The sequence below is a fragment of the Hemitrygon akajei genome, chromosome 8 (genome assembly GCF_048418815.1).
Source record: "Hemitrygon akajei chromosome 8, sHemAka1.3, whole genome shotgun sequence".
NCBI lineage: Eukaryota > Metazoa > Chordata > Chondrichthyes > Myliobatiformes > Dasyatidae > Hemitrygon > Hemitrygon akajei.
This window is the reverse complement of record NC_133131.1, coordinates 138,856,599-138,872,051: the sequence shown is the minus strand read 5'-3', so window position 1 is coordinate 138,872,051 and position 15,453 is coordinate 138,856,599. Positions and strand designations below refer to the sequence as shown.

Genomic DNA, 15,453 nt, shown 5'->3' with positions numbered 1-15,453 from the left:
TTGCGGTCATGAATAAAGAAGAATGTTTCTTCTCGAAGTCCATGTGACTGCATTCTCCCTCTTCCATTCTTTACCCCATTCCCAGTGACACATATTTAGTTTTAAAAACAATCACTAAGAGATTTGCCAGCAGTCAACGCAGAATGATCTCAAGATGATGCAAGAATGGTGAAAATTGAGAGTATGCTGTCCAGAATAACTTGTGTATTTAACTAGCTTAAAACGTAAAATCATACTGCAACTGAATACCTTGTCACTTACACCGATTTAAAACCTTGGATTTCTCTTTTGAGTATTAAATTTGATTTGATTCTTCAGTAGTTTCCTCTATTCTCATCCAAACATTAAACAGAGCATTTTACAGCAACTGTATTTTTACTACTGCAGGAGCAGTCCTTCCTTTTTTTGAGAGAGACCCAGTGCTATCTGCGGAGAAAAATACATCCTGTAACCTTTTGCACTTGCTCTTCAACAAAGGATCTGTGGCAAGAAAAATCATGTTTGGCTTTTTCGACCTGTTTGTTTTCCTGGTTCTGTTCTCACCCTAAAGTACTTGCAGTCAAGTGCTTAATGAGTTCTTTTTCTGGAATTTTTTTTTTTCTTGTGCTACTTTTGGAGAGTTTTTAAAGCTATCAGGCAGAACCTCCACTGAAATGTCACAGAATTACATGTCAAGTATGTTGTATTTTAAGTGAAAGAGAACTTTAATGTACAGAGTTGAATTTGTTGAATGCAAGAATGGATGGAAAGGAAACCCTGTGGTTAGAATTGAGGTGCATGAGGGGAAAAATTAGCCATGGACATCTGCTATATATATATATTGAGGTCACGTGAAAGGATCTGACAAATAACTTTTAATCAGATTGGAATAATGTGTATAGGAATGGATGGGAGATTTTGGTTTTGCTAGAGACGGAGAAATCTGCAGAACGTATCTCAAAGACTCTTGCACCTTGATACAAAGTTGGATTCATTTACATGGTCAAGAACCTCTTCAACCTAGAGGTGCTGCTGAACATGATACTCAGTAAAGAGACAATAGAGCAGAAAACATCTTGGCAAGAGTAACTGCAATATGGTAGTGTTTAAGATGAGACTCTCAAAATAAGAGCGAGTACAATAGATGCATTCAATTTAAGAAAAGCAGATTATGAGGAGTGAACTAAGGAAATTGAACTGGACAGCACTGTTGGAGGGGAAAAGCACAGAAACAAAGTGAATCATGTTGAGCTGTACTAAACAAAAGGTAGAACAATTATATTCCATTTTGAGAAGATTTGGTCAAGTTGTTGGAATTTTAATGAACATGCAGCATAGTAACAGACCATTGAGAGATGCTGTAGGTGGGCTTCCCAGTCCTTCTCACCTCTACTTTTCACAACTTTTCTCTCTTTTCTACATCCTGACCCATTGTATTTATGTAGCTTCCCTTGAAATTCATCTTTGTAGGTAACAAGGAAGTGTGGAGTGTCAGGGGAATAAAAATTCCTACAATAACAAAATAAAACCAGAATCAGGCCAGTTTTTATTTATTCATTTATGGGATGTGGACATTGCCAGCTAAGCCAGCATTTATTACCCATCGCTAATTGCTCTTGAGAAGGTGCCTTCTTGAACCACCGCTGCAGTCCCTAAGGTGTAGGTACACCACAGTGCTGTTAGGGAGGCAATATTATGATTTTGACTCAGCAACAATGAAGGAACAGCAAGTCAGGATGGTGAGCGACTTGGAGGGAGATTTCCAAGTGGTAGTGTTCCCAGGTATCTGCTGTACTTGTCCTAGATGGTATTGGTCATGGGTCTGGAAGGTGCTGCCTTAGGAGCTTTAGTGTGTTGTTGCAGTGCATCTTGTAGATAGTACACACTGCTGCAACTGTTCATCAATAGTGGAGGGATTAGATGCTTGTGGAAGAGGTACCAATCAAGTGGACAGCCTTGTACTGGATGGTGTCAAGCTTGAGTGTTGATGGAGCTGCACTCATCCAGGTGAGTGGCAAGTATTGCATTACACTCCTGACCTGAGCCTTGTAGACGGGGGACGGGCTTTGGGGAGTCAAGAGGTGAGTTACACGCTGCAGGATTCCTAGCCTTTGGCCTGCTCTGGTAGCCACAGTGTTTATATGGCTAGAACATTTAAGTTTCCTATCAATGGTAACCCCCCAGGATGTTGATAGTAGGGGATTCAGTGATGGTGATGCCACTGAATGTTAAGGGACGATGGTTAGAGCCTCTCTTGTTGGAGATGGTCATTGTCTGGCATTTGCGTGGCTCATACGTTACTTGTCACATGTCAGCCCAAGCCTGGATATTGTCCAGGTCCTGCTGCATTTTATATAAACTGCTTCACTATCTTAGAAGTCAAGAATAGTGCAGAATATTATACAGTCATCTGTGTACACCCCCACTTCTGACTTTATGATGGAAGGAAGGTCATTGATGAAGCAGCTGAAGATGGTTGGTCCTTGGACACTTCACTGAGTAAGTCCTGCAGTGATGTCCTAAGGATGAGATGATTGGCCTCCAACCACCACAACCATCTTCCTTTGTGTCAGGTATGATACCAACCAGTGGAGGTTTTCTGAATTCCCATCAACTCCATTTTAGCTAGCGCACCTTGATACCATACTTGGCCTTGATGTTGAGGGCTAAATGAGAATTTCTTAGAACAATGTGCATATGTAAATATATTTAGACAGAGGAATTGGGAAAGGGTCCTAAGTGATCATGCATGATCTGAGAAGGACCAGGAGGTATTGTATCAAATCCATTCTATGTGCATTCATGGATAAGTGAAGATATTAAGTGTATGAGCTGTCGTGGCAGGTGTTGAAAGTAATCCCAAAATATCCCAATACACTGGAGATAATCAGGAGGTCAGGCAGCATTTGTGGACAGAGACATGGTTAATGTTTCAGGCTGGTTGAGCTGGCACCACAGCCTTTTCTGTCAACACACACAAAAAACTGTAGGAACGCAGCAGATCAGGCAGCGTCTATGGAGGAGATTGAACAGCTGGTGTTTTGGACCAAGACTATTCTTGGTCTCCAACCTTTCCTTTGCTCTCTCCATACTACCATCTTCTGTGCAACTGAGAACATGTTCAGTTTTTAATTTTCTTAGTTCTAATGACAGATAATGACTTGAAATGTTAGTTGCTATCTCCACAGATTTTGTCCGACCTTCTAAGTATTTCCAGCAATTTGTATTTTTACTTCAGTTTTCCAATAGCTGCAGTTTTCCACTTTAAAATAGAAGTGTCAGATAAGGTCATCACTGTCCAACTGAGCAAAGAGTAACACAGAATTGGAAATTGATTGAAACTGCACTGGTTCTTGAAAGGAGCCAAAATTATTAATCAAAATATGGAGCCTAGAAAAACAACCGATGTTTTAGAAAAATGTGTCATATCTATTCAGAAGGGGAATTTTGAAATCTTTTGCCTTGTTTTTTTTTTAAATGGCTGTCCTTTTACAGAATTTGTCTTCTGAAAAGGAAGGAATGGATAAATTTTGGTCTTCCATTGGTACTGACACTGATTTAGTAGTACAAATTCCTTTTGTAAGCAGAACAGTCATTTGTTTTTTTTAATAGAACCTGACATCTCCTGCTCTCTATCTGTTTTAGGGATACAGGAAGCCTAGAAGACATTTTACTCATGCTTCTCTTTTAATTTCTCCAGCATTGAACCACATTAAATTAAATGAGATGTTATTTAGTAATCAAACTTCAGTTTATTGTCATGTGGACAAGTACATATATACACAGGTACAATGAAAAACTAATTGCAGCAGCATCACAGCACATAGTGTCATATAAGCATCATTCACAAGCAAAACATACATTGTAGATCATTTTTACAACAAATAATTGAACTGACTGAAATAAAGATTCATTTTAATACAAAATGATCAAAGTGGTCATAATGTTGCTAACTTGACGTGATGAGGGTTGTGCCAGTTAGATCACGAAGCAAATATTTGAAAGGAAGTAGCTGTTCTTGAACTTGATGGTTTGGGACTTAGTGCTTCTCTACTTCTTGCTTCATGGTAGCAGTGAGAAGATGGTATGACCTGGATGTTGGGGAATTTTCATGAAGGATTGTGTCTTCTTAAGACAACAGTTCCCATAGATACTACCAGAGGTGGGTATGATATATTGGGCTGAATCCACTATTCTCTGCAACCTCTTGTATCTCTGCATTCAGATTGCCATTTAAACCATGATGCAACTAGTAGGGATAATTTCAAAAGTGCATCTGTAGAATGTTCAGTGACAAGCTGAACCTCCTTAGCCTCCTAAGAAAGTAAAAATGCCTTTCTTGTGATTACATGTGCTGGGACTAGGACAGCTCATCTAATACGTTACTGCCAAGGAATTTAAAGCTACTGACTCTTTGTGTCAATTCCTTATTGTAGACTAATACACATTCACCAGTCTACGTTGATACAGTTTGCATAACTTAATTATGTGGTTGATAGAACTTTTGGAACTTTCAACATTAACTTTTCCCATTGTGAGCAAACAATGATGCAAACAGTTCATCTATAATGGCATTTTTGCCAAAATTAAGTGTGCATATCTCAGTTTACAATTTCTGAATAGTCTGCCATCTGCCCTAGCTTGAGTTTTGAGATTACCTCTGCCTTGCCGCTTTTTTATCCCTCTTTTAGTCTTCCTGATTCCTTGACTAAGCTTGCTTGTTATAAAGTCATAGAGTATTACAGAACAAAAACAGGCTCTTTGAACCATCTAGTCTGTGTCAAACTATTATTCTACCCAATGTCATCAACCCTTAACTGAACCATAGCCCTCCATACCCCTTGCAGCATATACTTAAACTTCTTTTAAATGTTGAAATTGAACCCATATCCTTCATTTCCTTGCTTGTTCCACCCTCTGCATGAAGTTCCCCTTAAACATTTTACCTTTCATCCTTAACCTATGACCTCCAGTTTTATTTTCACTCAACCACAGTGGAAAAAGCCTGCTTGCATTAACCCTAGCTAAGCCTCTCCTAATTTTGTCTACCTCTATCAAATGTCCCCTCATTCTATGACACTCCAGGGAATAAAGTCCTAACTTATTCAACTTTTCACTAGAGCTCATGTCTCAAGTTTGTATTTGTTTCTATTGATAACTTTCCTGTAGGTAGGTGACTAAGACTGTACACAATATTCCAAATTTAGTCTGGCTGACGTCTTATGCAATGTTTTGGTCCTTCAGAAAGCCCTTCTCCGTGACCAACAATGATCAAGAATCATTGTCATCGTTGTCAGCATCACAGCACTAGATGGGCATTGAAAAGGGAGCTGGATATTGTTTGGGAATTAGGCAGAACTCTTGTGCAACCAACATTTCAATCTTTTTTTTAATTGCCTATGGGTGGCCAATCATGTACATCAGAATATCGCTCACTTGAAGAAAACTTTTCCCCCAAAATATATCCAGAAATTCCTCTTTGGGGGAAATAACGATCAGAATCTTAGTGGTAACGGCACGAGAAAGGAACAAGAACTTGAAACTCAAATTCAGAAGAGGAAATTTATACTTTCACATAGATCTAACTACCTTATGCAGAGGACAGTGAGTATGGAATGGGTTACCCAGAGAGGCAGTGAGAACAGATTCCATGGAAATAAACAAGGATTAGACAGATATTTCAGGGACATGGGGATTTGAAAGGTACTAGTTTTGGGACAAGCCAGATGGGCTGCAGACTCTTTTCCAATTCTGTACTTTCGTATGTTCTTGTGTACTGGGATCTGAAATAAAAACAGATGATGCTGAAAGTGTGCAGATTAGTCATTTTCTGGAAAACATGTCAACATTTCAATGAAGCCTTTTATCTAAACTTATGGTCAGTCTTCTTTAATCCAAATTTTCAAAATGTTTAAATTGGTCTTCATTTGCCTTAACATTTTTAATTACGTTTTAGCCATATTGCAAGAACAAAAGATGAATTATCTCATACTTTATAATGGCCCTTAAGACCAGGTTAATTTGTAAGAATGATGGAATAGTAAAACTGTCTGGCAAGCTTTTAGTGAGCATTATGGAGCAACTCTACACATAGCCAAAAAGCCTTTGTGCTCTAGAGAAATTCTTGGCACTTCCAGTGAGATGTTGGCTCTGAAATATGTTAAAGATACAATTACATTTTGGGTGCCATTATGGATATTTATTTCTATCTAGTTCTTCAATTAAAAGATGATGGACTACTGCATCCAGATCACTAATGGGACTGATGGACAGGCAGAAGAAATAACCATATTGTAATAAAGTCCTTTTTGGCTGCAAAAGATAATCCAACAAATTAGAGATCTTGGGTTATTAACTGGTTTCTAAAATCAGTAGTTTCACGTATTTTGCATGATGTGTGTGTTAGTGGATTAAAGCACACAATTATTGGCTGATTGTGTATACTCATAGTAAATTGGTTTATTATTGACCATATACTGAGGTACCATTTAAGTTACATTGTTTTGGATGTAAACAATAAGAAAATGCAGAATAGAATGTTTCAGTTACAAAGAAAGTGTGCAATTCATTACCTCATGCCTGTGGAGGCCAAGTCATTGATATATTGAAAGTGGAGATTGATAGGTTCTTGATTAGTAAGGGCATCAAAGATTACAGCGAGAAGACAGGAGGAGGAGTTGAGAGGGATAATAAATCAGCCATGAAGGAATGGTGGAGCAGGTTCTTTGGGCCAAATGGCCTGATTCTGCTCCTATGTATTGTGATCTTATGGTTATTGTAGGCAGACAATACGACGTTAGGCCATAATGAAGCAGACTGAGGTCAGGGCCGTTTTATCATACTAGGGGACTATTTTGTGGTCTTTCCTTATAACAGCAGGATAAAAGCTGTCCATGAGCTTGGTGGAATGTGCTTTCAGGCTTTTGTGTCGTCTGCCTGATGGGAGGGAGAGAGAATGTCTGGGTGGGAGGGGTTCTTTGATCATGTTGGCTCCTTCACTAAGGCAGTGAGAAATTAAAAAGAGGATGCTTTTCGTGGTGTATTTAGTTGTGTCCACAACTGTCTGCAGGTTCTTGCAGCCATGGATGAAACAGTTGCCATCCAGATACAATGCTTTCTATGAAGCATCAATAAAAATTGGTGAGGGCCATTTATGATTGTATCCTGTCTGAATCTGAATGCAAAAACTAACAACAGCTATGCAGGGGATTGCTACCCACCCCAACACAAGGAGCAGCCGTGTATAATTAGTTCATATTTCTGTAGTTACAGATTTAAGATGATTTTCTCTGCTTGCTCTTGTAGGTCCTTCAGGAGTGGGACTGAATGAGCTTAAAAGGAAATTGTTGATTTGTGATTCCCAGCATTATGGTGTAACAGTTCCACGTGAGTATAAGACACATCTTTTTTTTTTCACTTTTTGGGCAAGTGACAACCTTCTATAAATGTGTGGTCGAGTGTATATTGTCTGGCTGCATTACAGCCTGGTATGGAAACACCAATGCCCTTGAATTGGAAATCCTACCTAATAAAGTGAATATGACCCAGTCTATCACAGGTAAAATCAAGACGTACAAAAAAAGCTGGATGAACTCAGCAGGTCAGGCAGCATCCGTTGAAAGGAGCAGTCAATGTTTCGGGTCGAGACCCTTCGTCAGGACTAAAGAAGGAGGGGGCAGGGGCCCTATAAAGAAGGTGGGGGGAGGGTGGAAAACCAATCAGAGGAAAGATCAAGGGGTGGGGGAGGGGAAGCAGGGAGGGGATAGGCAGGAGAGGTGAAGACGGAATCTAAGGGGAAAGCACTATGGGTAGTAGAAGAAGGCAGAGTCATGAGAGGTGGTAGGCAGCTAGAAGAGGAGACAGAGTGAAGTTGGGATGGGGGAAGGGAGAGGGAGGGAATTACCAGAAGTTGGAGAATTCTATGTTCATACCAAGGGGCTGGAGAATACCTAGATGGTAGATGAGATGTTGTTCCTCCAACTGAAGTTTGGCCTCATCATGGCAGTAGAGGAGGCCATGTATGGACATATCTGAATGGGAATGTGAAGGAGAGTTGAAGTGAGTGGCAACCGGGAGATTCTGTCTGTTGTGGCCCAATCCCCCAATCTGTGTCAGGTCTCGCCGATGTAGAGGAGGCTGCACCGGGAGCACCGGATGCAATAGATGACCCCAACAGACTCACAAGTGAAGTGTTGCCTCACCTGGAAGGACTGTTTGGGGCCCTGAATGGTGGTAAGAGAGGAGGTGTAGGGACAGGTGTAGCACTTACGCTTGCAGGGATAAGTACCAGGTGGGAGATCTGTGGGGAGGGACATGTGGACCAGGCAGTCGCGGAGGGAACGACCCCTGCGAAAAGCAGAGAGGGGTAGAGAGGGAAAGATGTCCTTAGTGGTATGGTCCTGTTGAAAGTGGCGGAAGTTGCGGAGGATAATATGCTGGATCCGGAGGCTGATGGGGTGATAGGTGAGGACAAGGGGGACACGGTCCCTGTTGTGTTTACGATCACAGGTAAAGCCTTCCCAACCATTGGGCACATCTATATGAAATGCTGTCACAGGAAAGCAGCAGCCATCATCAGGGACCCCCACCGCCCAGGTCATGCTCTCTTCTTGCTGCTTCCATCAGGAAGATGGTACAAGAGCCTCAGGACTTACAACACAAGGTTCAGGAACAGTTATTACCCCTCAACCATCAGGCTTTTGAACCAAAGGGGATAACTTCACTCAACTTCACTTGCCCCATTATTGAACTGTTCCCATAACCTATAGACTCACTTTCAAGGACACTTCATCTCATATTCTCAATAATTATTGCTTAGTTATTTATTGTTATTAGTTCCTCATTTTGTACTTGCGTAATTTGTTGTCTTTTGCACTCTGGTTGAGTGCCCTAGTTGGGCGGTCTTTCATTGATTCTGTTTTGGTTATTATTCTATAGATTTACAAGAAAATTAATCTCAGAGTTGTATATGGTGACATATATGTACGTTGATTATAAAGTTACTTTGAACTTTGAAGTGGGTAGTCTTGGCTATGCATCCTCAGTGCACCAGTGTAGAAATAAACTCATTAGAAAGAGAAGAGTTTTGTTTAATTGTTCCATTGAAATAAAAAAGTAGGCCAAATGCTTGATCACCACTTTTATTTTGAGTTCAGTGTGGCCCGATATTTCTGTTGTATTTTAATCCTTTGCCTGTTAGTTGCTGTCAACAAGAGAAATCATGAAAAGTTTACTTTCTAAGATGTTTAAACAGTTAGAGCATATATGTCAAACTCAAGGCCCGCGGGCCAGATTTGGCCCGCGGTGGAATTATCTTTGGCCCGTGAGATAATATCTAATTACTATTAAAGCTGGCCCCAGTAATTGAAGCGCCTATGGCGTATGATATGGCTAATGCTGAGTTTATTCAGGTACCAGGTTTTCAGGGTTTTTAGTGTTTATTCGGCAGTCTTGCTCGGCAGTCTTCTTCATAAGAAACGGAATTTGTAAAGTGAAACACTCTGTAGTTATAGCAGAGACTGAGACACATGAGAGCAGGCTGAAAAAACGGAGGCAACGAAAGCTGCGTTCGCACGCGTCCGACTGATCCGGCCCGCATGAAGCTGCATTTTGCTCAATCCGGCCCGTGACCTAAAATGAGTTTGACACCCCTGAGTTAGAGTAACAAACACAGTTCCCCCCATAATGTCATACATGCTAATATTCACCCCTTCACCTTAATGCATTTTGTCAAATATTGCCTAGATTGCCAGTTATATGGTTGAAGACAGCATTACAAGCTTTTTAAGAATCTTGGTTACAAAGTGCTAGCATGTTTCTTTCTGTTCACAATCACATTTTTCTTGCCTCTTCATCTACCTCCCTTCACCCATCTTCATCATGTTTTTCCTCCTTATTCCATCCACTCACTGCGTGTAGAGAGGTGTCTTCACCCCCCTCCCCCCATCCGGTTCTGGTTCCAGCTACCATTTTCACCTTCCAGCACTGATAGCCATTTGTGTTCCTGCTTATTTCCCTCCAGCAGCTGACTTCCATAGTCACAGCCCCACATTCCACCTTATTCCATTTCTCTTTCCATGCTTTTCTTCTTTTCCCCTTGCCTGCCTCCATCTATCATACACCTGTCACTGCCTCACAATTCTATCCCCCCTCCCCTTCCCTCCCCCATCTGACACACTTGCACCCTCAGTCCACAGATCACACATTCTCCTCTTATATTGACCCCCTCGCCTCTTCACTGTCAGACATCGTCAGCTCTTCTCCCTAGATTCTGCTTGGTCCACTGAGTTTCTCCAGCAGATTTTTTTTAAAGCTTCAGATGTTTTATCTCTGATTTCTCTTGTCTACTTACATGTGTAAAATATAACACGTTTTTATCATTTGTAACAGTTGACAAAATTATTGAACAGAATTTTATGCTAAAATAGTGGGAAATGTTATTATAGGTGACCAAACAATGAGTGTAAGTTTTCTGGAAGAAAAAGAGGTAATGTGGTGAGAGAATTTGGAAGGAATTTCAGAGTTTTTGACCCTAGTACTAAGGGTGTATAGGTGGCAGGATGGAGATATGTTTCTATCAAATGAGTGGTAAGGTGTTCCTTCTGTTAGCCTGTAGGTTACCCTTTAGCAAGGTGTGGCACCTGCTTAGTCCCTCAATCAGGGTCATGAGAAGCCACAGGAGCAGGTGATGGACAGTGGTATGAGTAGCTAGTGCAACCACTGATGCCAGACAATCTCTGAAGGGTATTGATAATAGCTGGATCACCTGCCCTGCAAAGACACCGCCCAAAAGAAGGCGATGCCAAACCACTTCTATAGAAATATTGCCAAGAACAGTCATGGTCATGGAGAGACCATGATCATCAATGTCATTGGAAAGGGTGCAGAAGAGGTTTACCTTGATGCTTCCCGGTTTAAGGAGCATTTGTTATAGGGAGTGGTTGGACAGACAGGGATTGTTTTCTCTGGAGCAGCATAGGCTGAGGGGAGATCTGATAGAAGTTTGAGATTCTGACAGGCATGTACAGAGTAGACAGCTAGCATCTTTTTCCCAAAAGTGCAAGAGATTCTGCAGATGCTGAAAATCCAGAGTAACTCACACACAATGCTGGAGGAACTTAGATGCTCCGGCAGTATCTATAGAAATGAATAAACTGTTGACATTTCAGGTCAAGACCCTTCTTGGGACAGAGAAGGAAGAAGCCAGAATAAAAAAGTGGGGGGTGGGGAGGAGGACTAGCGAGAACGTGGTGGGTGAAACCAGGTGGGTAGGAAAGGTAAAGGGTTTGGGAAGAAATAACCTGATGGGACAATTTCCCAGGAAGGATATGTGGCTGTGGTAGCAAGTACATGGTGGAAGAGTTGGAGGGCAGCAGAGACCACGTAGGGGGAGCTGTGAGAGGAGGTCTCACTGAATTCCCATCGAAGAAAAGATTTAAACTTTTTCAGGATAGTCATCCCTTGAAGTGACTTCACAGTGGAGCAGCAAATCATAAATGCTAGAGATTCTGCAGATTCCTTCTCCAACAGCTTACTTTTCCCGCCCACCTGGTTTCACCCATCACCTTCACCTAGTCCTCCTTCCCCTCCCTCCCTCTGCCGTTTTATTCTGGCATTTTCCCCCTTCCTTTCCAATTCTGAGGGACTGCCCAAAAAGTCGACAGTTTGTTCATTTCCTTAGATGCTACCTGACCTGCTGAGTTCCTCCAGCATTTTGTATGTTTTTCCCATGGTTGAAATGTCTAATACTAGAGCACTTGTATTTAAGGTGGGGGGGGGGGGTAAGTTCAAAGGAGATGTGTAAGGCAATTTTTTTCCCACATGAATATTGCTAGGTGCCTGAAATGCATTGCTAAGGGTGAAATGAAGGCAAATATGATGGAGGTGTTAGAAGGCTCTTGGATAGGTATGTGAATGTGCAAAGCATGAAGAGACATGGAGGCAAAAGGGATTACTTTGGCATTTCATTACGAGCTTAATTAGGACAACAATGCCATGCTGAGCTGTGCTGTACTACAAGCCGCAGAGATTAGAATAACAGAGGAGATTGTGGGAGCTAGTGAGCAGTCGCAGGATGGCTTCGAATTGGTGGACTGGGCCGTGTTCAATGACTCATCTGTGGATCTGAATAAATATGCCATGGTTGTCACAGATTTTATTAAAACAGGTGTAGGCAAGTGTGTTCCCACAAAATTGTTCAGTCTACCACAACCAGAAACCCTGGATAAACCACAACCTGCTGAGGGCCAGATCAGAGGCATTCAAGTCTGGTGACCAAAAAAGTTGCAAGGCATCTAGGTTTGATCTCAGGAAAGCCATCTCACAGGTGAAGCATCGTTTCTGAACTAAACTTGAATCAATGAAGGATGCTCAACAGATGTGGGAGCACTTAGATACCATCAATCCTTTAAAAGTAAAATGAAGCTACATTTGCAACAACAGGGCTTCGCTTCCAGATAAGCTCAATGCCTTCTATGCTCACTTTGACCATCAAAACATGGAGAGACTATCATTAAGTCCTACAGCCCCCCCATGATCCTGTGATTTCAGTGTCTGAGGTCAACATGTGAGCAGCATTCAGGAGGGTGGAACCACGGAAAGCAACTGACCCAGCCAAGGTGCAATTATGAAGAAAACACGGCAGCACCTCTACTTCCTTGGGAGTCTATGAAGATTTTAGCATGACCTTTAAAACTTTGACAAACTTCTATAGCTGTGTGGTGGAGAGCTCGGAAAATAGTGGATACAGCCCAGTCCCTCAGGGGTCAAGCCCTCCCAACCACTGAGCACATTTACAGAGTGCTGTTGCAGGGACACAGAGTTTACAATGGAGATTAGGTCTGTTCGGTACCTATTTGGAGAAAAATTCTGCTGAACCAGTTTTGGGACCTTCTCTGAACCGGTTTTAAATAGCTTAACATCAAACCTGGCAATTGCAGTTTCAGCCTGTGATATGAGAACAGAGAGTTGCTGAAGGAAGATAATGTGATCAACTATGTCGAAGTCAGAGGATACATTGAAAAAAAATGAGGAAATAAGGATGTAATTTGTTATTCTGATTAAAGCAGTTCAGGAGAAGACATCTGATTTTCTGGATTCAGTTATGTGGCTTAGAGAAATATAAGGACAGATTTGGGAGGTTGGAGATGGGATAGCAGTTTGCAGTGATGGAGACGTTTTTTGGGAATTATGATTTGAAGTCTATTGTTTTTTTAAACTTTTTTTATTGTTTTCAAATAGTTACAAAATAAAAGTGTATGAGAAAAAAAAATGTTACCCAGCCCCCCTCCCCTTAACCCCTCCCCCCTAACATCCCTAAAAAAAAAGAAAGAGAAAAAAAAAAGGAATGCCTGGATATTGGAAGATCCCCACACGCTCCACGGAGTTCGTAATAACTTTAGTGTATGCATTTATTTCTTTCCCCAAGTAACCAATTATTTCATCTTCGGAGCACCTATATATTTAATCCTGTCTTTTGTAAATAAGGGCGCCAAATTTTCAAAAATGTTTCATATTTATCTCTTAAATTGTAAGTGATTTTTTCAAGTGGAATACAGCCATAAATTTCGTTCTTCCAACGATCTATACTTAGATATGTATCCGATTTCCAAGTCACTGCAATAGCTTTTTTGGCTACTGCCAATGCAATTTTTATAAATTCTTTCTGATATTTATTCAATCTGGATATCGGTTTTATCCCTTCAATATTACCTAGTAAAAGTAATGTTGGGTTGTGTGGAAGTTGTATTCCAATGATTTGTTCCAGTAAAACTCTTAAATTTGTCCAAAAAGGTTGAATTTTGGAGCAAGACCAAGTAGAATGTAAAAAAGTACCAATTTCTTGGTTACATCGAAAACACTGATCAGATAGATTTGGGTTTAATTTGTTTATTTTTTGTGGTGTAATATATAGTTGATGTAAAAAATTGTATTGCACTAATCTTAATCGAACGTTTATTGTATTTGTCATACTCTCAAGACATAGTCTTGACCAGTTTTTTTCTTCAATTTTGATATTCAAATCACTTTCCCATTTTTGTCTTGACTTATGGACTCCTTGTTTAATTGCCTGTTTTTGAATCAAATTATACATACAAGAGATAAATTTTTTAATCTTTCCTTTTTGAATTAAAGTTTCTATTTCATTGGGTTTCGGTAGTAACATTGTTTGACCTAGCTTTTCTCTTAAATAAGCCCTTAGTTGAAAGTAACAAAAAAGAGTGTTGTTTGATACTTTATATTTATTCTTTAATTGATCAAATGACATTAATATACCTCCTTCAAAACAATCTCCTATATATCTAATCCCTTTTTGAAACCAATTATATAAAAGTTGATTATCCATTGTAAAAGGAATAAGTCTATTTTGGATTAAAGATCTCTTTGCTAATAAGGATTTCTTTGTCTCATCGTCAACATTTATCTTATTCCATAAATCAATCAAATGTTTTAATATAGGAGATTCTTTCTTTTCCCGTATCCATTTAGATTCCCATTTATATATAAAGTCTTCTGGTATGTTTTCTCCTATTTTATCTAGTTCTATTCTGATCCACGCCGGTTTGTCTTTCTCAAAAAAGGATGCAATAAATCTAAGTTGATTTGCTTTATAATAATTCTTAAAATTTGGAAGTTGTAACCCTCCTAGCTCAAATTTCCATGTCAATTTTTCCAACAATATTCTTGACATCTTACCTTTCCAAAGAAACTTCCTCACATATTTATTCAGCTCTTGAAAAAACTTCTGGGGTAATTGTATTGGTAGTGATTGAAATAAGTATTGTAATCTAGGGAATATATTCATTTTTATGGTATTTACTCTACCTACTAATGTTATTGGTAATACCATCCATTTATCAAGATCTTCTTGAATTTTTTTCAATAGTGGTAAATAATTTAATTTGTATATGTTCTTTATATCATTATCGACTCTTATACCTAAATATTTTATACCATTTGCCGGCCATCTAAACTGGGTTATTGATCGACATTGATTATAGTCTCCTTTAGTAAGAGGTAAAATTTCACTTTTGTCCCAGTTTATTTTGTAACCTGATACTTTCCCATATTCTTCTAATCTATAGGATAATTTACGCAACGATTGCAATGGGTTTGTTAGATAAAGTAGAACATCATCAGCAAATAAGTTGATCTTGTATTCTTCTTGGTTAACTCTAAAACCCTTAATATCTGGGTCCATTCTGATCAGTTCAGCTAATGGCTCTATCGCCAACACAAATAAAGCAGGTGATAATGGACAACCTTGCCTAGTTGACCTTGTTAACTGAAATGGTGTTGAAATCTGACCATTTGTCACTACTTTAGCTTTGGGATTAGTATTTAAGGTTTTAATCCATTTTATAAAGGATACTCCTAATCCGTATTTTTCCAATACCTTAAATAAAAAATCCCACTCCAATCTATCAAATGCTTTTTCTGCATCTAAAGCAACTGCCACGCTCATTTCCTCCCTCT

General features: G+C 39.9%; 1 protein-coding gene across 8 annotated transcripts in view; it reads left to right on the top strand.

The window, feature by feature from the left end:
- The window catches only part of mpp7a (MAGUK p55 scaffold protein 7a), a 464,536-nt gene that overhangs the window by 404,510 nt on the left and 44,573 nt on the right, over nucleotides 1-15,453 (top strand). For all 8 annotated transcript variants that reach the window (XM_073054744.1, XM_073054741.1, XM_073054742.1 and 5 more), the window contains one exon: nucleotides 7,285-7,365. In XM_073054744.1, the coding sequence (XP_072910845.1) occupies nucleotides 7,285-7,365 (81 nt within the window). The remainder of the gene's footprint in view (nucleotides 1-7,284; nucleotides 7,366-15,453) is intronic.